Here is a 22,347-nt window from a genome sequence, read left to right on the forward strand (position 1 = left end):
GGGCCTCAGACTTTGTTCACAGGGCAGAGGTGAGGGGTGGGCTGGGTGCCTTCCTGCTGTGACTTTTCCCATCCCCTCCTTGATCGCACCTCCTCTTACCCCACAGGTCTTGGGTCCTGAGGCTGCCAGCAGACTATGGGTACAACGGCCAGCACAGCCCAGCAGACGGTCTCGGCAAGTGCCCCCTTTGAGGGCCTCCAGGACGGTGGCTCGATGGATGGTCGGCACTCACTCAGCGTCCACTCCTTCCAGACCACAGGCTTGCACAACAGTAAGGCCAAGTCCATCATCCCCAACAAGGTGGCCCCCGTCGTGATCACGTGAGTGGCAGGACAAGTATGACCCTGTTCCCAGAAGACCTGGCCAGGGGGAGCTGCCTGGAGGGGTGGTGGCATACAGCACTTAACGTCTCCAATCTGCTTCCACTGAGGAAGACACTGAGGCCCAGAGAGGTTAAGCAGTTTGTCTGGAGTCACACAGCAAGTGGGTGGCAGAACTGCTGTCCTTTGGGTTTCTCTTAGCCCATATTACTTATCATGTCGTGGTTGCCAAGGAGTGTAGGAAAGGGAAGAGTGGCTGGCTGGGGTGAGGTTGGGACGCATTTTTGAGAGTAATTTTTCACTGAACTTTTTAAAAGGAAGTTTATGTACTTAGATACATAAAATTTAGATATTTCCCCCCCACAGTCTGTAATTATGGTTCAAAACTGAGGTTGACACCAGGCTGTTAAAGGGCTTTGGGCTGAAAAAGCTGGAAGCTGTTGTTGGTCAACTTTCCTAATTAGGCCTTTCAGGGACGTTCCCAGAGGCGACTGAGGGTTTGTTCTGGCCCCATACTGTGGGAGACCTGGACACCCTGGGTGTGTCCTGTGGGCCCAGGGAAGGAGCGGGTGCCGAGAGCCTGAGGCCAGGGAGCCGGAGGGACATTGGCTCTGTCTCCTGGTGAGTTGGGAAGCCTTGTCTTTCCTCGCATCCTCCCACTGAGTGCTCTGCCTTTGGACCCCTCCAGGATAGAGGAAGGTAGACATGATTAGCTAAGCACTGGATGTGTTCCATGTGGTGACGTTTGGTGGAGGCCTAGCAGATGGGGCCTTCTGTGTAAGGAAACCTGAAGGAGTGATAAATCCGGCCTGCTGGCTTTGGGGCCTGACAGGAAAGCTGTAATCATAATACATTACTTTGCTCACGATAAGGGGAGGAAGGAGATGTTAAGTAAAAGGGACTTGATATGGAGTCTTTTGACTAGCACACGGCAGAACTCGGTTTGGGTCTTGAGCACATGTGTTGGAAATCCTGGGCCCAGCTCTGCCTCTCCCCTGCCCAGTGACCTTGGGCAAATCCTTTTCCCTCTCATAAAGGCTTAGTTCCCTTATCAGGATATATGGGGATGACATTCAAAAATTTAAGCATGGCATGGCTCAACATTCTCTGGCCTGCTGTAAAAACCCACTTCAGTGGTATTGTGCGTGCCTCCTAGAGCCAACTGTGACCTAGTGATCCTTGCGGTGTAGCTTGTTTGTGGTAGAAGGGACCTTAGAAGATCATCCAAAACTGGGGCTGTCAAACTGTATCCTTCAGGCCAAATCAGGTCACCGCTGTTTTGGTAAAGAAGTCTTTGTTGGGACACAGCCACGCCCACTCATTTGCATATCATCAAAGGATGCTTAAGGCTGCAGTGGTAGACTTGAGTAGTTGTAGCAGACTGCGGGGAGCCCACAAAGCCTAAAGTGTTTACTGTCTGGTCCTTAATAGAAAAGGTTTTCTGACTCCTGATCTAATCAACAGCTTTTTTAGGTCAGATATGAAAACTGACCTAGATATGGAAACTGAGTTTTGGGAAGGCAGGATTTGCCCGCCATGGGTCGTGTGTGAGAGGGAGACAGAGCTGGCTGAGGGAACCCAGGTCTCATGATTCCTGTCTACTGCTCCCCACCCTACTCATTCCATCACCCTGCCTATCCTTTTGTAAAGAGATGTCAGGCCCCAGATCGTGAGCCCTGGGAGGCTGTGTCTGATTCATTGTTATAATCAGCACAGAAGTTTTTTTGGGTCTGGAATGCACAGCCCTCCCTCAGGTTTAGCATCTTCAGAAATCTTTCTGTTTTGTTTGAAATGGCCCTGGGTGGAGGTAGAACTCTTGCTTGTAATAGTAATTAGATTACTAGATGATTAGAGTCCCTGAGGCACTTACTTCATTAGTGCTTTGTTTTCTCACAGCAGCCCTTAGGACGTGGGAATTACTGGAGATACTATAGACCCGAGTAACTTCAAAGCCTTGGAGCTGAAGTCATACCCAGGCCCCAAGGCCTGTGTCTTGAACCACTGCACTGTACTGTGGGATTGTCAGTGTGGGGTCTCCTCTCAGAGACAATCTGATGGAGGGACCATCTGGGGCCAAAGTAAGCCTTGTTTAAGGAGGCTTTAACCAAGACAGAAGCTTCTCTCTACACAAAAGTCCAGGAGGTATTGCAGGCTGGGATGACTGCTCCATAATTGGCCAGGCTCCTACTTTTGTTGCCTTGCCATCATCAGCATCTATCTCCTGCCATCACTTTAGGGTGCTTTCCAGAGAGGAGGAAGGAAGAGTAGAAGGCATACATCTTCTTTCCTTTAAGGGAATGGCCCAGAAGTTGCATACTTCTCCTCACATCCCATTGGCCAGAACTGAATCACATGATCACACTAGCTGCAAGGGAGACAGGGACTTGTAGTCTTCAGCTGGATGGCCCAGTCACAATTTCAGGGAACTATTGCTGAGGAAGAAGGGGAGAGTGGATATTGGGGGACAGTAGGCAGCATCTGTCATAAATGCGTGTGTGGGACGGGGTGGTCCTGCTGTGGGCCTGGTGAGGGTGGAGTGTATCCTGGCCACCGTGCTTGCCTGACACGGTCTGCATCCTGCCCCTGCTAGGTACAACTGCAAGGAGGAGTTCCAGATCCACGATGAGCTACTCAAAGCCCATTACACACTGGGCCGGCTCTCAGATGCCACCCCCGAGCACTACCTGATACAGGTGAGGTCAGGCCTGCCCCTCTCTCTTCCTTCCTGCCTCCCACCTCTGCCGCCCTCCTTCCTCACAGGCTCCCTCCCTAATCTCCCCCTGCTTTCCCCATGGCCTCCTTCTCTGCCTCACCCCATCCTCTGGGACGCTGATCCCACTTGATCTCACTCTCTGATACCTAGGGCCTGTTCTTGCTGCCCCGTGGAGACCCTGCTCTTCTGTCCCCATGTGTCCCCTGCCTGGCCCCAGCCTGGCCACACCCCTCCCTCTGAGCACCGAGGAAGACACACATGGAAACCTGAAGGGCTTGGGGCCCCAGACTGCTCTTCTCAGGCTAAGAATCATCATCCCATTGTCTTTTGAAGTTTTAGGACTTCTTTGGTGCATAGATAGAGATGTAGACATAGATGTACATCTATCTAGATCTATCTTTTTTTTTAACCTTAAAATACCCCCTGGAAAGTAAAGTCTCCAAGGGCAGATGAGTTTTCATGTGTCTTGTTGACTGCTATAGTCCCAGGTTCTAGAACAGTGCTTGGGTAATCATGTAGGTGCTCAAAAACAGTCAGGGAATGAATTAATGGTAGTCATGATGATTAAACTGTATTTGTTGAAAGAGGGTCTGGGTGGGAGGTAGTGGTGGATGGGTAGGTGGGTGAACGGGTGGATGAGATGACTTCATGGTTTCTCTTTGCCCGGGGATGAATCTCCTGGTTCCCCCTGCTCTCACCTGATCGCATTTTTCTCTGTGGTCTCTGTCCCCAGCTGGGGAAGGGAGAGACCTGCCCATACTCAGAACTGCAGGCCCCTGGGAAGTGGCTCACACCTTTCTCCTAGTTGGCTACTGGTGCCCCAGCTGTGGTTCCCTACTTGAACCCCTTTTCCATGACCTTCCTCTCTGGGTGAGAGATGTTTGTCTTCTGCCCTGGGAGCTGCAGGCGCACCCTACAGGCAGCTTTGGTCTTCAGTTTCCTGTCCCGGTAGTGCTTCTCCCTGCTGTCCTTCCTCAAGTCCTGGCTCAGATGCCACCTCCTGCATGAAGCCTTCTTTGATTCTCCTTCAGGAAGAGTTGTCTTCTCTCTTCCCACACTATATGACACCCTTCCTGGCATCAATAGTATTTTGTCTACTTTTCCCACGAGTCTGCAGACAACCTGAGGACCATGTCCCCCACTCCGGCTCCCTGCTCCCCATCCTCTGGGGCCTGGGATAGAGCCTTGTCTGTAGCTGTCCCTGCGTCATCTGAGTGACCCTGTGGCTCTCCCCTGCCAGGGCCGCTGCTTCCTGGTGCGGGATGTCACTGAGAAGACGGACGTGCTGGGCACCCTGCAGAGCTGTGGGGCCCCCAACTTCCGGCAGGTGCGGGGCGGGCTCGCTGTGTTCGGCATGGGACAGCCCAGCCTCTCGGGGTTCAGGCAGGTCCTCCAGAAACTCCAGAAGGATGGACACCGGGTAAGCATGGCCATTTCCCAGGCAGGAACCAGTCCCCAAATCTGGGGAAATGGGTTTCCCGGAGGGGCAACTTCAGAGGCTCTGGAGGGCCCTGGCCATGTTATGGGGGAGGTGGTGAATGGTGACCAGGGCCAGGCCCTGCCAGGCCCTGAAAGTCCATGGTGATTGTGCTCAGCATGACTGGGAAATTCTGGGCAAATGTTTATTGCATTGTCCTGTATGGACATGGGAGCCCTGAGGTCAGAAGCCCCTCGGTACACCCATAGAGTGATGATTACAGCCAAGACTTACATCCTCATGTTGACCCTACATGGGTGGGGAGATATTGTCCCATTTTACAGAGGAGAAAACTGAGGCCACAGAGGATAAGAAACACAGCCCCTGAGTGGTGTCCCAAGACCCAAACCCAGACCCCTGGACTCCACGTGTCTGCTTTACATGACTCCTTTCTCTGCCTGCTGTGGAGACGGGGTTTTGAGTATCTCCAGGACAGAGGTGGAGGGTCCACTGGCATTGCAGGCTCGTAGTGGGCAGTCTGATTTAACCTGGGTGAAGGTGGAGAGGCTTTAGTGAACCAGAGTGAAGAGGGGGTGTTAGCTGAGCGTGGATCCCATTCCATCGTCCCAGCAAGTTCTCTAGGGTGGAGCCTGCCCACCTAGCTGCCCCCGTCTGTATGGTGCTCAGTGGCTAAGCGATCGCATGGTGGTGGTGGGCATTCATGTCTTCAGCTGATGTTTACCAGCACCTGATTTACTCAGGGCTCTATGCTAGGCTTTGTGGGGACATGAAAATCACCAGGACATGATTCTACCTGCAAGGGCCCTGTTGTCCACAAAGGGAGAAAGATGTAGAGAGGAGGGAGGGTCAGGAACAGGTGGCATTTGGCCTGAGTTTTGTTTCTGGGGTAAGATTCAGGTTGCAGGGGCAGAGTGGGGTGATGGGCCCTCGAGGAGGTCCGGGGAAGGGGCGGTGGAGTGGGTGTCCATGCCGGATAGTGGTGATGGCTTCTTCCTCCTTGGGTACCCGGCAGGAGTGTGTCATCTTCTGTGTGCGGGAGGAGCCTGTGCTGTTTCTGCGAGCTGCTGAGGACTTTGTATCCTACACGCCTCGAGACAAGCAGAATCTTCATGAGAACCTCCAGGGCCTTGGACCCGGGGTCCCAGCGGAACGCTTGGAGCTGGCCATCCGGAAGGAGGTGAGGGCCACCTGTGTGGGTGGGAGGCCGCCCTCCTGGTGGCCTTGGACACCTTAGCTGAGCCCCAGCCCATCTGCTCTTACTGGCTCATGCTTGCCCCTTCTGCTGTCCCACCTGGGTCAGTGGCTGCTGCAAGGCCAGCTCGCGGGGCACCAGGGTAAGAACTTCTCTTCTCAGCTCTGTTTGCCTCCTCTCTTTCCCCACCCTGCTTTTCTCCTCCAAACTCAGTGTTCTTATATAGAAAAGGGTCTGGTGGAGGGCAGAGAGCACTCGACTGAAAGTCCCAAGACAGGTTCAGCCTTCCGTGAGCTGTGAGGCCTGGGCGGGGCCACCTCTCTCCCTGGGCCTCTGTTTCTGAGGTTCCTCTGACCTCCTCCTTCACAGCGTGGGGACTTGTCCAGGTCTCTGAGGCTGTTCACACGCCACAGAGCTGTGTAAATAGTGTGTAGGGGTCATGTGTCCCCCCTCCTCCGAGACCTCCCCAGACAGGCGCAGAGGTCGCGCCGGCTGTGGTCGTCTCCCCACCTCTTCCTCAGGCCTCGTCCCCTCCAGCTCCCAGCTGACCAGCCTCCTCCTGTCCTTCAGTCTGGTGGTTTGGCCAATTCCTGCTGCCCACCAGGCAGAGCCCTTCCAGCCTGACCATGGTGTGGGACGCATCAGCTGAGGTGTGGGTGGCTGCCCTCGGGCCAGCGGTCACCCTGGTCCCTCCAGCACTCCCAGGGCACAGAAAGCACCTCTGGCTGTAGTTCTCCCTGGAGGGCAAGCAGCCTGTCCATGGCCTCCGTGTGGCTTAGGTGCCTCCAGAGCTGAGCCAGCAAGGTCCATCATGGCCCTCTGGCCCCTGGCCTCCATCTAGATCCATGACTTTGCCCAGCTGAGCGAGAACAAGTACTACGTGTACCACAACACCGAGGACCTGCGGGGGGAGCCCCACGCCGTGGCCATCCGGGGCGAGGACGATGTGCATGTGACTGAGGAGGTGTTTAAGAGGCCCCTCTTCCTGCAGCCCTCCTACAGGTACTGGCCAGGCCTGCGCGGAGTCCCCAGCGTGCTGGGCGTGGGTGCTCACTGGGCCTGCTCTCCTGGTGCGGCCTCAGTCTCACCGTCTGCAGGTTGGGCTGAGTCCGCCATGCCTGTGTCTCCCCCGGGAATGGTGGATATCTGGGGTGTGGGGTGTGTGGCTTACCTGATGGGCTGTTCCCTGTCACCTGGCAGGTACCACCGTCTGCCCCTGCCAGAGCAAGGGGCCCCCCTGGAAGCCCAGTTCGATGCCTTTGTCGGTGTCCTCCGGGTAAGTGGCGACTGGAGGAGTGGAGGGAGCTTGGTGGGGTGCGCAGGTGCTTGGAGAGGGGGTCTGTGTCAAGGCCCTGTCTCCTTGGAGATGCCTGGGTGGCCGTGTCTCCTGGAGGAAGGCCGAGGGGGTGGTGTGTGTCTGTGTGAGTGTGCAGTTGTGTGCTGTCTAAAGGCAGAGTCCGGCACGGAGTGTCTGGAGGACTGGGCTCTCTGGCTGTGGCTCGGCTCCTCACTTTGTTGTGTGATCCTGGATGACTCTCCTAACTTTTCTAGGTCTCAGGTTGCTCATTTCTTTATTAGAACTAAAATTTTTTACCCTCAGGTCTTCAGCTGATACTTCCTGAGTACCTGTGTTTCGGTCTGTGCTCCCCTGGGAGGTGGCCTTATTGAATTTGCAGTGTAAACTGCATAGCAGTGTGGCTGTGGCCGTGTGTCCCCTCTGAGTAGGTCTCACCTCCAGGGCCTCGCTGAGCCCCCTGGAGCCTGGAAAGGGGGCAGAGTCTGTGCTCCTGGGGCAGGTGGAGCAGACTGAGCTGTGGGATTTGGCAGAAGAGGCTGCTGGTCTGTCCCCATCTTGCCACAGACTAGGGGGGAGGCATCGATGTCGTGATGCCCCTCCACCCGCATCCCAGCTTGGCCCTCAGCTGAGGGCTTTCCGGTCACACCGTTCCCTGCTTTTCGTGGTCCTTTCCCAGGAGACCCCCAGCTTGCTGCTGCTCCAAGATGCCCACGGGCCTCCTCCTGCTCTCCTCTTCAGCTGCCAGACGGGCGTGGGCAGGGCCAGCCTGGGCATGGTTCTGGGCACACTCCTCCTGTTTCGCCGTGGTGGGGCCGCCTTGAGGCCGGAGTGAGTGGTGTGGGAGCCAGTGCCCCAAGGGGCTGCGGGGATGGGGGGAGGAGGCGGCGGGCCGCCCCAGGATGCTGGGGACACATCAGAAACCCAGAGCTACAGCTGGATATTGGGCATCGGCAGCTCCTTTCCTGGTTCACATAGACTTCCCTGGGTGACCTGGAGAAGGTCACTTGACCTTTATGGGCCTCGGTTTCCCCAGTGGGGCAAAGGCCCGTTGTTTCCCCACCTGATTTGGAAGGGAAACTTGAGCATGTAGTCCAGTGCAGTCCAGGTGAACGGGAGGGTGTTGACGGCGGCCTTCGGGACTGCTGATTATGCTGTTGTCCCTGCCTGTCAGGGCTGCCCCTGTGAAGACCAAGCCGCTGTCCATGGAGCAGCTCGAGGTGGTCCAGAACTTTCTCCACACAGTGCCCGAAGGGAGGAGGATGGTGGAGGAGGTGAGCGAGGGGAGTGGATGAAGAGCTGGGGGCGGGGTGGTGGGGGAGCACTCGCTGCCCTTGCTGGGGCTCTCTCCTCCTCAGCCCTCCCTTCCTGACCAGTCATTCTCTTTGGCCCTCTGTTCTTTTCTGCCTCCCGCTGTCTTTCCTTGGCCCTGCTCCCTCCCTGCCTCTGTCCCCTCTCCCCTGCCCTGGTCCCTGGCACCAGGTGGACAGAGCCATCGCCGCCTGTGCAGAGTTGCACGACCTGAAGGAAGTAGTCCTGGGAAACCAGAGGGAGCTGGAAGGCAGCCGGGCCCAGGTGAGGCGCAGAGAGCTGCTGCTTTCCCTGGGTGAGGCCTGTTGACTGGCCCCTTTCAGCCTGGCTTTTCCTGATTGCTGCTGCTGCTTCCACGAGTAGAGAGCAGTTTTCAGAGGAAGGGGAGATGGGGAGCTGGGCCTGCAGGAAGAGAGGAAGTTTACTTTTCCTGATTGGGACCCCTCGCTGCAGAATAAACAGGATGGAGGAAGGGGCTGCTGGCGAGGTGCTGGAGACTTCTGACTGCAGACGCTTTCCAGGCTGCTCCAGGCCCCCTCTGCAGATGAAACACTTGCTGTTTCGTTGGGAAGACTGGGGTTAGGTCTAGCCCATCTTCTAGAAGAGCGATGCGCTCTGGGCTGTCTCAGCAGGCCTGTCCCGGTGCTCTAGAGAAAGGAGGCTGGCTTGACAGTGTTTGCACACAGCTCATGGAAAGAATCTAAAGCCCACAGAGCCTTTTTCTTCTTTCATGCTTAAAGAAATATCATTTAAAAGCAATACTATGGAAAATTGAGAAATTAGAGAAGAAGTAAAACTGCCCATCATCCAAGCACAGCTACTCTGAGCATTTTGGGCTGGCTTCCTTCAGTTTTCGTATTTCTGATGTTCTTTTGTAGCTTGTCCAGGCACATTTGCATCCTGTTGTTTCATGTAACCCTGTCTTTTCCATGTCATACCTGCTTGTCGTCGTTGAGATTTATTGCTGTGGAACCAAAGCCATTGCGAGGCCCAGCCTTCCTTGGCCTGATTACCGGGCTTCTGTTTCCGGCTTGGCCACCTACAGGCATGTGGGCCTGGCCAACCTCCTTCACTGCTCTGTGCCTCCGTTTCCCCACACATAAAGTGGGGCCACGAACAATAACTGCTCCATAGGGTTGTTGTGAGTTAGGTGAGCTCAGGCCATAAAGTCTCAGAAGGGAGCCCAACAGAGCAGCTGTTCCTGAGCGTTCCCCTGCTGTGATGTACAGGCCCCTTCCTGTTGCACAGTGGGGTCACCAGTGTACCTACTTTGCATTGAACTGCTTCATGCAAATGAGGCTTTTTTGTATTTAGGATTTTTCCCCTTATAAGGTCTGGATTAGGGCTTGACAGACTATGGCCCACAGGCCAAATCCAGCCCACCACCTGTTTTGATAAATAAGTTTGGTTGACATGAGGTCTCGCCAATCCATTTATGTGCAATCTGCAGTGGTCGTGTGCTGCCTTGGCAGCATCGAGCTGTCGCAATACAGATCTGGTGGCCCGCAAGCCTAGAATATTTACTGTCTGGCCTTTTATAGAAATAAAAGTTTGCTGAACTCAGGCCTAGATTCCCAGAGGTGGGATTAATCTTCATCCAAGGGCATGGCCTCTTTTTTTGTGCCTATACGAATCTCACTTGCCCTCCAGAAGGTGGTGCCAACCCAGCAGGAGAAGCCTGAGATCCACAGGTGAAGAGAAGGACCCTTGGAATTCGCTGTGACAGCCCCCCTGCCCAGTAAATGCTGGGGCGGGGAGGGTCACAGCTCTTAGGCGGGGCCTTTGGCTCAGGGAAGGGTGTTTATACACTTGATGCTTCAGCACGGATTGTGTGGGTGCTGCTGGGACCATGCAGCGAGGCCCAGCCTCTCTGGGCACAGCCTCATCGAGAACTGGAATGCTTGGTCCAGCAGCAGCTGTGGTCACCAGCAGCTCTCTCTGAACATGGATGAACCACAGCAAATGGGCTAGAGTTAGATGCTTGCAGGAACTTCCAGCCTGGCAAAACAGTGTCATGAAGGGCAGGATAGATTGCCCTCTAGGGATTTCTGAGGCTTAACTTCCAGGGATGGGGTTGGGTGGCCTGAGCTGCCCCATCTTTACCGCTGGCCCTTCCGGGTCCCTCCCTCTCAGGGAAGCAGCAGCCAGCACGGTGTCCAGCAGAGGGCGCTTCAGAGCCTGGAGCGGTACTTCTACCTGATCCTGTTTAACTACTATCTCCATGAGCAGGTGGGGCTGGGGGATGAACGGACACACGCCCCCTTCTCCTGGGGCCCCTCCAGTCTCCCCACTTGGTGACTGGCACGGGGTCGCTCTGTGGGGCTAGGGAGGGGAGTGGGGACGTTTGTTGCTTTCAGAGGAAGGTGGGAATGGGGGAAGCAAAGAGGGACCCAGATAGAGGGACAGTCCCTGAGCAGGTCAGCCCAGGAGAGGCCCCATCTCTCTTTCCTCTGGGTCCATCTCTGTGTCCTTAGCCAGGGCATCGGGGCCTGGAAGGATCTCACTCCGGACATCCTGTTCCTCTTTCCCCACCCCCTTGCCCCTGCTCTGGGCCGTGATGGGTGTCTCCCGGGTCCCCCACCACGGGGTAGGCAGGAAGAGTTTGGGATGGCCCCGTGCCCCTGAACTCCCATCTCTCTCCTTGGGCTGCAGTACCCGCTGGCTTTTGCCCTCAGTTTCAGCCGCTGGCTGTGTGTCCATCCTGAACTGTACCGCCTGCCTGTGACGCTAAGCTCGGTGGGGCCTGTGGCCCCCAGGGATCTCATCGCCTTGGGCTCCCTGGTGAGTGTACCTGACTGCTGGGGAAGTGGGAGTGGTGTGGGCTGGCCCTGGGGCTGGTTACACCCCTGATTCCTGTGGGGTCGGGCTAAGCATTGCCCTCGATGATGATGGGTGATGGGACCTGCCTGGGAACAAAATGGGACCATTCTCAGGCCTTAAGAAGTGCTTGCAGCTCTGGTTACTGGTCAGTGCCTGCTCTTCATTATCAAACCTGAGTGCTCTGGGCAGGGAGTGAGGAGAGCTGTTTCTGGTAGCTTTGCCGCCAGTGTCGCATCTTTGAGTCTCAGCTTGCTTATCCGGAGAGTGGGCACCATCGTTCTTGTCCATGCCAGGGTGGTCATAAGGCTCCAAGCGTGCAAAAGTGCTTTGTAAACTGTCAAGTGCTGGTCTTATCCTCCCTCCCCCACGCCCACCTGGGGCCAGGCTCTGAGCCTCAGTGGCTGCTGTGGGTCCCAGGCTTGCTGCTGTCCTGACAGGGGGCAGATGACCTCGTCTCCCCGGATGCACTCAGCACCGTCAGAGAGATGGACGTGGCCAACTTCCGTCGGGTGCCCCGTTTGCCCATCTATGGCACGGCCCAGCCCAGTGCCAAGGTGACCGCCCTGGGGGGCACACTTGTGGGGATGGGGGAAGGTGATTGAGCCCTTTCACTGATGGCCCCCCTGTCCCCCAGGCCCTGGGGAGTATCCTGGCCTACCTGACTGACTCCAAGAGGAAGCTGCAGCAGGTCGTGTGGGTCAACCTGAGGGAGGAGGCCGTGCTGGAGTGTGACGGGCGAACCCACAGTCTGCGGCGGCCTGGGCCCCCCATGGCCCCCGAGCAGCTGGAGGTGGGGCTCTCCTGCCTTCTACCACCCCTATGTTGGAGGCTTTCTCGGGAGCTGGCCTGAAAGGGTCTTCAGAAGCTTGTATGCTTCTGTTGTACAGTTGGAGAAAACGCCCCGAGAGGAGTGTCTCAGGGAGTGACTGATTCAAGGCTGTCATGCTAGCTCTGGGTCTGGTTATAAACCTGGAGGCTCGAGAAGGGGCAGTGATAGGCCCAAAAGCCAGGACTGTCCTGGCCGTAGCCGGCTCTGGTCTTTCAGGGCTGGCCTGGGGGTTGCCTTGTGGCCTGAGCACTCTGTCCCACCCTCCCCTAGAACCTGGAGACCCAGCTGAAGGCCCACCTGACCAGGCCTCCCCCAGATGCCGAGGGCCCGCGGACCCACAGGTTCCAGACGTGCCTTACGATGCAGGAGGTCTTCAGCCAGCACCGCGGGGCCTGCCCCGGCCTCACCTACCACCGCATCCCCCTGCCCGACTTCTGCGCCCCTCGCGAGGAGGTGAGAGGGCCAAGCGGCTGAGGCCTCTGGGGCGGGGAGGACGCCCTCGCTGTCTCCCTCTGGCCTGGGTCTTGGCTGTGGGCACAGCTCCCTGGAGGGGCAAAGAGCTTATTCTGCATGGTTTCAGAGTGGCCTCCGTGGTTTATTCATGCCTTCCAGGGTTTGCGTTTATGTGTGTGTGCGCACACGTGTGTGTGCATGTGTTTTCTGTGATATAAGTGTTGTGGGGTGGGTGAGCATGTCTGTGCTGTTGGTGGAGTCTGTGTGTGTTCAGAGTGGTTGTGAGTGTGGTTGTGGACTGTGTATATGTGTGTGTGTGTGGTGGGTCTGTGTCTATGACGGGCTTGTGTTTCCCCTCACTTGGCTCTGTGGTCTGGTTGCCTGTAGTTTGTTGCCCCCTAGTGGTCATGTGCTGCAGTGCTTGGCGGAGGTCCAAACTGCCCTGAAGCTGGGACCTGGGTTGGGTCGCAGTAGGGCGGGGGGTCCACATGCAGGCTGGGGGCACAGCACTTGGGAATATGTACGTCCTCCCTGGCGGGTGGTAGCACCTGGAGCCTCAGGTGTGTGCTTGTGTGCGCTCACCTGTCCAATGCCAGGTTACATGGGGGTGTGGCTGTTTACACGCACATGGTACCTCAGTGAGCTGAGTGTGTGCATACCAGGTTATGAGCCTGACACGACCAGGCACTGGATGGGCACTCCCAGGGCAGCTGCCGGGGTTGCCATTGGGAGGGACGGGCCGCCTTGGGAGTCTGCAGCAGGAGCACCCACTGACTCCAACCTCGGTTTCCCTGTGCAGGGTTTTGACCGGCTGCTGGGGGCCCTGCAGGCTGCCCTTGCCAAGGACCCGGGTACTGGCTTCGTGTTCAGCTGCCTCAGCGGCCAGGGCCGGACCACGACCGCCATGGTGGTGGCTGTGCTTGCCTTCTGGCACATCAGAGTATGTGAGGACAGGGGTCTGCTCCGGCAGCGGGGGCCAGTTGGTCCCTGGGGACCTCGGCAAAGGCAGGAGGGTCTGGGGGCTGAGCTGGTGCCTGGTGTGGTCCCAGAGGCCCCTCCCATTAGCCCTGGGCAGATGACATGTGGGCTGGCAGACCCCCAGCGTGGGCTCTGGGCACGGGGCTGTGGGAGGGTGCAGTCTGGTAGCTGGCTCCCAGTCCCAGCGGCTGTCCTCTCTCAGGGCTTCCCCGAGGTGGGCGAGGAAGAGCTCGTGAGCGTGCCTGATGCCAAGTTCACCAAGGGCGAGTTTGAGGTGAGTGTGCCCCCTAGGGTCCCCGGGGGACACCTGCGGGAGGAGAGAGGGTGAGTCTCTCTGGCAGGTCTGGAGGGATGTTCAAAGCTCCTCCCAAGGCCATCACCTTCTTCTACCTCCTCGTATCTGTGCTTCCCTGTCTCCATTTCACAGATGAGCAAACCAGGACACAGGGTAGCTTGGCTCTGGGCCCTGGCTGATGGCTGTGTGAAGTGGGCTCTGGCCCTCTCCCCTTTCTTCCTGGCCCTGCTGCTGGGTGGCTGTGTGCCCTGGGGAGGCCACTGGCCACTATCTTGTCTGGGTAACATTGACGACCGCCTCACAGGCATCTGGGGCCCGTCTGTGGCTGGTGACCTTGTGCAGGGCCATACTCCACCCCACCCCGTTTCAGTTCGGGGTCCTGGATAGACGCACTGACCTTGCACATTTAGCCACCCGGGTACTTACCCCTGCCACGTGTCATCCCTCCTGACACCCTGCAGGCATGGCAGTGTCCCTCCCTTCTTGCAGACGGGGCATGTGGGACTCAGGCGGGCACGGGGCCGCCCAGTGTCAGCGTGGTGCTCAGCGCCTGCCTGCCTGGCCAGCCTCGCCAGTGCCCCCTCCCGCCCTGCCCCTCCCTGCGTCCTGACGCCCCGGCCTCCGTGCAGCTCCTCAAACTCACCAGGCGCTGTCAGCCTCTGGGCCTTTGCATATGCTTTTCTCTTGCCCTGGACTGCTTCTCTCTTCTTTCTCCTGGCTGATTCACAGATTCTTTTCCTTTTATTTTTTTATTGTGGTAAAATATGCATAATATAGAATCTGTCTTCTTAACCGTTTTTCAGTATACGGTTCTCTGGCATTAAGTACATTCACGTTATTGTATGGCCTTCACCACCATCTCCAGAACTTTTTTTTTTTTCCCATTTATTTTTATTAGTTGGAGGCTAATTACTCTACAATATTGTAGTGGTTTTTGTCATACATTGACATGAATCAGCCATGGATTTACAAGAACTTTTTCCTCAGGCCAGATTCACCATATCCCCTAACTCCCCATCATCCCACCCCTAACCCCTGGGAGCCACCATTCTACTTTCTCTCTCCATGAATTTGACTATTTTATGTACTTTCTGTAAGGAGAATCATGCAGCTTTTGTCCTTTTGTGACTGGCTTATTTCACTCTACATAATATCTTCAAAGTTCATTCATGTTGTAGTATGTGTCACGATTTCCTTTTTCAAAAGGCTGCATAACGTTCCATTGTAAGTACTGACCGCGTTTCATTTATACATTTATCTGTCTCTGGAGACCTAGGTTGTCCTCTCCTTTTGGTTATTGTGAGTAATGCTGCTGTGAACATGGGTATACACATATCTGTTTGTCTCTGCTTTCAATTCCAGAAGAGGAATTGCTGAATCAATTGGTAACTCACTGCCTAAGTTTTGAGGAACTGCTGTATTATTTTCCATAGCAACTGCACCGTGTACATTCCCACCAGCCAAGTACAAGGGTTCCAGCGTGCATCTCCACATTCTTCCCAACACTTGTTGTTTTCTGTGTGTTTTTTTAATAGCCTTCCGAGGAGGTATGAAGTGATACTTCGCTGTAGTGTTGATTTGTATTTCCCCAATGACGAGTGATGTCGAACATTGTTTCATTTGTTTTAAGGCCATTTGTTTATCTTCTTCAGAGAAATGTCTGTTGCGCTCATTTTTTATTTAAGTTGTTTTGTTGTTGTTGAGTTGTAGGAATTCTTTATATATTTTGGATGTCGGTTCCTTATGAGGTATGTGATAGTTTGGTGGGTTGCCTTTTTACTCTGTTGATAGTGTCCTTTCATGCAAAAGTTTTCAATTTTTTTTTTTTTTTTTACTACACCATGCAGCATGAGGGATCCTAGTTCCCCAGCCAGGGATCAAATCTGCACCCTCCTGCAGTGGAAGTGTAGAGCCTTAACCACTGGCCCGCCAAGGAAGTCCCAAAAGTCAAATTAGATTTTTTTTCTTGTTTTCTGTGCTTTTGATGTCACGTCCAAAAAGTCATTGCTAAGTGCAGTATTATGAAGCTTTTCTTCTAAGAATTTTATGGCTTTAGCTCTTAAGTTTAGGCCTTTGATCTATTTTGAATTAATTTTTGTGTATAGTATAAGGTTAAGGGTCCAAGTTTATTCTTTTGCATGTGGATATCCAGTATTTTCAGCACCATTTGTTGAATAGAATGTCCTTTCCCCACCTAATGGTTTGGCAAAAATCTTTTGACCGTATACACGACGGTTAATTTCCAAGTCTGCCAGTCCTTCAGATGTGATAGTTAGAACTCTCTCCATTCACATCCAGTCCTATGCCAGGAGCTCTGTATGTGCTTCCTTCTCCACCCTTCACAGCCCCCATGGGTTAGGTGCCCTGGCTGCTCCCAGTTGATGCAGGGAGCCAAGCTCATCACCCTAGAACCGCATCAGAGATGGGATGGGACCAGAGCATAGCCAGGAAGTCAGCCTCTGAATCTGTGTTCTAAAGTTATATCCTGTGACCCAAGGATACTCTGTACCCACCCTCACCCATCTCTAGCATCCTCATGTCTAGACCGCTTCCTCTGTGATTAATTCAGGTCTGTCAAGCCCACAGTCCAGTGGGGAGCATTTAATAGAGTGTGAAGAGGGCTGAAATAGACATTGGTGCTGAGGGCTGAGGGTATACCTTGGGGGAGTCCAGGAGGGCTTCGTGGAGAAGGTGATATTTGAGTGCATTTTAGAAGGATGAATGAGTCTGCCTGGGGCTGTGGGGAGGGGTAGTATGCAGAGAGGATCAAGTGTGCAGAGGAGGGCGTCTGGAAAGGGCAGGACTATGGGAGGCTGCGGTTGGGCAGAATGGAAGGGTTTGAGGTGGGGGCCACTGATTGTGAGGACCTTGGAGGGCCATACTGTGTGTTTGATCTTAACCTTGAGGCCAGCAGGGAAATAGGGGAGGTCGGGATCAGAGTCTTATGCTGGAGGGCCAGTGTGTGGAGGAAGGCATGGGGAGGGGAAGCTGGGGCCTAACTGAGGATGGGCCTGCCCAGTGAAACAGGAGCCCAGTTCCCACTGGTTGGTCTTGAGGACCAGTAGTGGTGAGGCAAAGAGGGAGGCAGCAGGATGACCTTGGGTTTCCGGCTGGAGCTGGTGACAGCCAAGGAGAGGAAGGGGAGGAACGATTTACCAGGAGAGGCTAAGAGTTTGGTGCCTTGCATTTGAAAAAGCTGCAGCCCTCTGCTGGGGAGCTGCCCCTGGGTCATGCTGGGGGTCTGCCTGTGGTCCATACTCCTCTCCAGTGAAGTGTCCCACCCAGAGCTCGGAATCCAGGCATGGATTAGTCCAGAGGTCCTCCCTCTCCTCCCACTGAGCTGTATCTCCACCCCTGCCAGTGTGCCAGCTCAGGGCCAGTCCCTCTGAGAAACACAGGGATGAGGGAGATCTACCCCCACACCCCAGCCCAACCACCATTGTGATCCTGCTAGGATGCAGCTGTGGAGGTGGGTCAGATTAAGAGAAGGGCTGAAGAGCTGAGTTAGTCAGGTTTTGGTCTTTTGTTCATTTAGCATCATCCACGGAACACCTCCTAGGTGGAAAATCTTGCTCTTGGGGGGGTCAGGGAGCTTCTTATCTGGTGGGGAGTGGATGTGAGCAAGTGAGCACGTGGGTACATGAGATGGATAAGTAGGTGGCGGTTGACTTTGGGGCTCTGAAAGGACTATGTGGGCTTTTGGGGTGGGTAGACTCAGAGGGCTCCAGGAAGGCATTGGGCCCATAGGAGGAGTTCTGAGTGAGGCTGGGAGGCAGGTGGGGTCAGACACTGGGGGACCTTGTAAGACGTGGGGGAGCTTTTGGTTTTTATGTTGAGTGTAAGGGAGCCAGGAAGAGATTGAAGGTGCCCAAATAGGAAGCGCTCACATTTATACTTTTGTAAGGCCTCTCTGGGGAGGGGGAGGGGCTGCTGCAGTGGGTTGGGGGTGCTGGAGGCCTGGATCGCTGCTGGCGCAGGGTGTGGGGGTGCAGGGTAGACAGTCAGAGCAAGATCCACAGCAAGTGACTGGGAGGGTAGCTGGGAGGAGCCCTGCACTGCAGAGCGTCCTTAACTGGCCTCAGCCTCCCCAGGTAAAGGGAACGCTGTCCACACTGGGTTTCCCAGAGCTGGGTGTCCCCAGAGTGCCTGCAGGGTGGAGGGAGAGCCCGTGGGGCCCCATCTTAGGCTTATCATACACCCGCTGGTCACCCCGCCAGCCCCAGTTACATGACAGTTATCCATTTTATGGATTAGAGTCCTGGCTAAGGCTCCATTTGAGGCAGGGTTCCTACTGCTTGAAAAAATAAGCCCCTTGGGAGCCCTGGCCTCCGAGATACCCGGGAACGCCCTTGGGCCCTGTCCCTGTCTGAGAAGTGAGGGGCCGTTAAGGCCAGCACGGCCCTTAGTGTGGGCGAGCCAGTTGCTGGCGCTGGAGGCCCCCGACTTGGTTTTCGTTTGGCTCATCCTTCGCCTCTGGCCCCAGGTGGTAATGAAGGTGGTACAGCTGCTGCCCGATGGGCACCGGGTGAAGAGGGAGGTGGACGCGGCGCTGGACACGGTCAGCGAGACCATGACGCCCATGCACTACCACCTCCGGGAGATCATCATTTGCACCTACCGCCAGGTGAGCCCCGGCCCACGTGCCGTCCCCGCGTGCACAGCCCAGGAGGGGGCTGACCTGCGTGCGAGGTGGCTAGGGCGCCCCACAGGACCCTCAGGGGCTCTCAGTCCCTTCTCCGCCTCCTGGAAGTCAGGGTGATCTCTGACATGGAAGCATGCCCAGCCCTGACTTTCCCCACTGGATTCTGCAGTGCTCGGTGGGGTGTGTGCAGGCGTGAGGTTCAGAGGATTCGGCAGCTGCTGTGGCCCTGGGACCCGTCAAGGATGTGACTGCTCAGAAAGAACACCCTGTCCTCATCCCTGTAGTGCCAGGCATTCACCCTCCAGTTTCTGGGCCACAGGAGGCCCTGGGGGTCCTAGGGAGGAGGCAGGTGGGTGGATGGGGTCCTGGGGAGCAGCTGTTTAATATCCGGCAGGAAAGCCATCCAGTGTTTTCACAGCTGATGCTGCTTGAAGGACTGAACATTCAATTATACAAATCAGAAGTTTTCTATAAAAGTCCAGATTTCATATAAAAATTCAGAGTTTTAGCTGATCTAGAAAAAACAAGCCCTCTCGGCAGCCATGGTCCCAGGCACTCTGTCGCACGTTGCCTGGCTGGTGCAGTTACCCAGCCCATGGGGGCTGCTCTGGCCATCAGACTCAGGGGCCTCTGGCCTCTGTGTGGAGCATACTGACCTGTCTAATTCTGTTCCTCTCTGACCCAGTGAATATGATTGTCTGCTGGGCAGAGGTGGGTGCTGGCGTGGGAGGGGACAATTGTGAAGGGAGTGGGAGCTTTGAGAAGACTGTTCCCCAAGTGAGTGAGCACCCCCCTGGGTGCTGACCTGCGGTGGGGCAGCGGTCCCCAAGAAGGGGCGGCTCCGAGCCAGCCCCACGCTCGGCCTTCACTGGGCACCCGTTGTGAACGTCTGATCCAGGCCAACCTTTGCTCAGGGTCACAGATCAGACCACGTTTGGGGGAAAAGGGTGTTTGTCTGGAGGCAGGCCATCTGGGGTCAGGTTATGCCCAGGGTCAGCGGTCAGTTGGAAGGGATACCAAATTTGGGGTGGGGAAAGTGGTTAAGGAGCTTCAGCCTTTGCTGAGCTTTGAAAGATGGACTCCTTTTCCCCACGGCCAGCCCCGCCCTTTGGAGTCGCCTGTGGGTCTCCCTCATGGCGGTCTGGTACTCTGCCACCAGGTGGCGGCAGTGAGCTGGGAGCCTGAGCTCCTGCTCCAGAGACGTTGAGAGCAGAGAACCAAGCTTCCACTTCTCTGTGTAGCCAGAGGCCTGAGTCGTAGGAAGGGAATGCCTAGCTCTGCTTCAAAGTACCGTAGGTCCCCTCCCGATGCTGACCACACTCAGTCAGAGTACCCCTCTTCGCAGCCTCTTCCTCTGGCCCTGCTAGCTCTTCTCTGCCTTTGGGCAATCCAGGGATCCGCCCACCCCACCAAAGCTGATAGACCCTCCCCTCCTCTGAGCTCTGCAGTCATGGATGTTCACTGTGGGGCGCACAGAGGGTGCAGCAGGGGGCATCCGGGGGGCATGAGCCTCGGGGAGAGAGGAGAGGTCCCACAGAGCAGGCCTGGAACCGTCCTGATGTAATGAGAGCCAGGGGAAGTTGCTTCAGATGGGAGGGACCGCATGGGCAAAGACCAGGAGCTGGAAAAGTGCAGAGAGGTCAGAGGTGGTGAAGGTGCTTCGGTGCCCACGAACACAGTTGTGTTGGAAATTGTCAGAGATGGGATTGGATGGGTAAGCTGGCTCTGCTCTGTCGGCAGTGGGAGGGAAGGGTGGTGTGGCTGGAACTAAGTATAGTAGATGCTCTGGCTGCCTTTGGAGTTTGGGGTGTTTTAATGGAAACAGAACCAGCGGAAGACTCTCGTTCCCTCCCCATCAGATCTGGCCACTTACCCCTATTCCAAAGGCCAGGATGGTGCCAACCTCTGCTGTGGGAAGAGGGGAACCCCTGAACCCCATCCCTGGTGTTGGTGGTTGGGGAATGAGGGCCTGGGACAGAAGCAGGGTACAGAGTCATTCCCCAATGTGGCCACCAGGTGGCCCCGGTGAGCTGCACTTGGGCTAAACTCAAGCGCTGACGAGCTGAGCGGCCTGCTGCTGCTGCTGCTGCTAAGGCGCTTCTGTCGTGTCTGTCCCTGTGCGACCCCATGGACGGCAGCCCACCAGCCTCCCCTCTCCCTGGGATTCTCCAGGCAAGAACACTGGAGTGGGTTGCCATTTCCTTCTCCAGTGCGTGAAAGTGAAAAGTGAAAGTGAAGTCGCTCAGTCTTGTCCAACTCTTAGCGACCCCATGGACTGCAGCCCACCAGGCTCCTCCATCCGTGGGATTTTCCAGGCAAGAGTACTGGAGTGGGGTGTCATTGCCTTCTCCTCGATGGGCCTGACACCCTCCAATTCAATTCTTCTCACCCTGGCTGTACAATAGATTCACCTGGGAGCTTTAAAACAGGCCCATGCCTGAGTTCCATCCCCAGAGAGTCTGATTCAGTTGGTCTACTAGGGATGGGGTGGCCAGGGCATGGATCTTTTCCTAAAGTAACTTAGATAATTCCGAAGAGCAGTTAAGGTTGAGCACTGCATACTCTAAGCCAGGGCCCCCAACTTTAGGAGTTTCCGGAGTACCTGGAGGATGTTAGATGCACGTTGCTGGGCCCAGCCTGACCTTTTGCTTCTGTAGGTCTGGGTGTCTAGCAAGCTCCTAGATGCTGTTGCTACTTTTGGGCGGGGGCCACACGGGGGGTCTAACATGTCGTGTCTTGCCCTCTTGCTCTCTCCTTTGCTTTTAAAAAAATATATATATTTTATTGACGTATAGTTCACTTAAAACATTTCAGGTGCGTAGCAAGGTGATTCAGTTATACATGTACATATATATCATTTTTCAGATTATTTTCCATCACAGGTTATTATAAGATATTAGCTATAGTTTCCTTGCTCTCTCCTTTCGTAACAGTTTTTTTGAGCTATGACTCATACACCACACAAATCACTTTACATAAGTCAATGGTTTTTAGTGTATTCACAGAGTTGTATAATCATCATCACCATAATCAAGTTTAGAGTATTTTCATCGCCCTAAAAAGAAACTTTCCATACCCATTAGTTATCATTGCCCCATTTCCTCCCTTCCCCCAGCTCTAGGCAACTACCAGTCTGCTTTCTATTTCTGGGCATTTGCCTATTCTGGACATTTCATATACTTGGAATTATACAATATTTAGTCCTTTGTGACTGGCTTCTTTCACAGAGTATAGTCTTTTTGAGGTTTATTCTAACTGTAGCATGTATCAGTATTTCACTCCTTTTTATGACTAAACCTTCTTCTTGTTGTATGGATAGATCCCATTTTGTCTCTCTCTTCATCAGTTGATGGACATCGACTGTTTCTGTTTTCTGGCTATTATGAGTATAAAGCTGCTATGACATGTATTTGTGTGGACGTCTTTTGTAGGAGTGGAATTGCTGAGTCATATTATAACTTTAGGTTTAATCTTTTGGGGAAACTGCCAGACTGTTTTCCAAAGTGGCTGTGCCATTTTATATTCCCATCAGCAGTGTGTGAAGGTGCCAGTGTACTGCATCCTCACTATTACTGGTGATTGGCCTTATTTTAAAATTAAAAAAAATTATTTATTTATTTGGCCATATTGGCATATTTCCTTTGCATGACTTGTGGGATCTTAGGTCCCTGATCAGGGACTTGAACCCACATGTTCTGCAGTAAAAACATGAAGTCCTAACCACTGGACTACCAGGAAATTCCCTGGAAATTGTCCTTTTTTGAGTCTAGCCACCCATGATAGTTGTGGTCCAGACGATTAGGTGGCTTCTTACCTGGTCACTGAGGACTTTTGTGAGTGAAATAGGACCTGAAGTCCTTGCCTCCTGTCCGTCTCTCTGCCTCTCTAGGAGACAGTGACTGGGTGCTCTGGCAGTGTGGAGTGATGGGTTTCCCTAAGGTCCATGAGTGGGGGTCAAGCAGATCCAAGAGGAAGGGGAAGTGGGGTGCTCTTGCTGACAGAGTCAGCTGGGAAGAGGCAGGGATTCAGTTTGGGGAGTATTGCCATCTTAACAATAGTCAC

The 22,347-nt window shown here is 54.8% G+C and overlaps 1 protein-coding gene across 5 annotated transcripts in view; it reads left to right on the forward strand.

Annotated features, from left to right (window-relative positions):
• PALD1 (phosphatase domain containing paladin 1) overlaps positions 1-22,347 on the forward strand; it is an 80,950-nt gene that overhangs the window by 41,106 nt on the left and 17,497 nt on the right. For 4 of the 5 annotated variants that reach the window (XM_043925624.1, XM_043925623.1, XM_043925621.1 and 1 more), the window contains 17 exons: positions 107-320; positions 2,911-3,013; positions 4,274-4,453; positions 5,484-5,648; positions 6,505-6,665; positions 6,864-6,939; positions 7,637-7,788; positions 8,132-8,231; positions 8,440-8,532; positions 10,402-10,497; positions 10,921-11,049; positions 11,526-11,642; positions 11,723-11,878; positions 12,188-12,370; positions 13,170-13,310; positions 13,551-13,622; positions 18,127-18,267. In XM_043925624.1, coding sequence (XP_043781559.1) covers positions 136-320; positions 2,911-3,013; positions 4,274-4,453; positions 5,484-5,648; positions 6,505-6,665; positions 6,864-6,939; positions 7,637-7,788; positions 8,132-8,231; positions 8,440-8,532; positions 10,402-10,497; positions 10,921-11,049; positions 11,526-11,642; positions 11,723-11,878; positions 12,188-12,370; positions 13,170-13,310; positions 13,551-13,622; positions 18,127-18,267 — 2,250 coding nt within the window. In that variant the 5' untranslated portion in view covers positions 107-135. The remainder of the gene's footprint in view (positions 1-106; positions 321-2,910; positions 3,014-4,273; positions 4,454-5,483; positions 5,649-6,504; positions 6,666-6,863; positions 6,940-7,636; positions 7,789-8,131; positions 8,232-8,439; positions 8,533-10,401; positions 10,498-10,920; positions 11,050-11,525; positions 11,643-11,722; positions 11,879-12,187; positions 12,371-13,169; positions 13,311-13,550; positions 13,623-18,126; positions 18,268-22,347) is intronic. The other variant, XM_043925625.1, reaches the window with a different exon arrangement.

This window comes from Cervus elaphus, chromosome 15, assembly GCF_910594005.1.
Source record: "Cervus elaphus chromosome 15, mCerEla1.1, whole genome shotgun sequence".
Taxonomy (NCBI): Eukaryota; Metazoa; Chordata; class Mammalia; order Artiodactyla; family Cervidae; genus Cervus; species Cervus elaphus.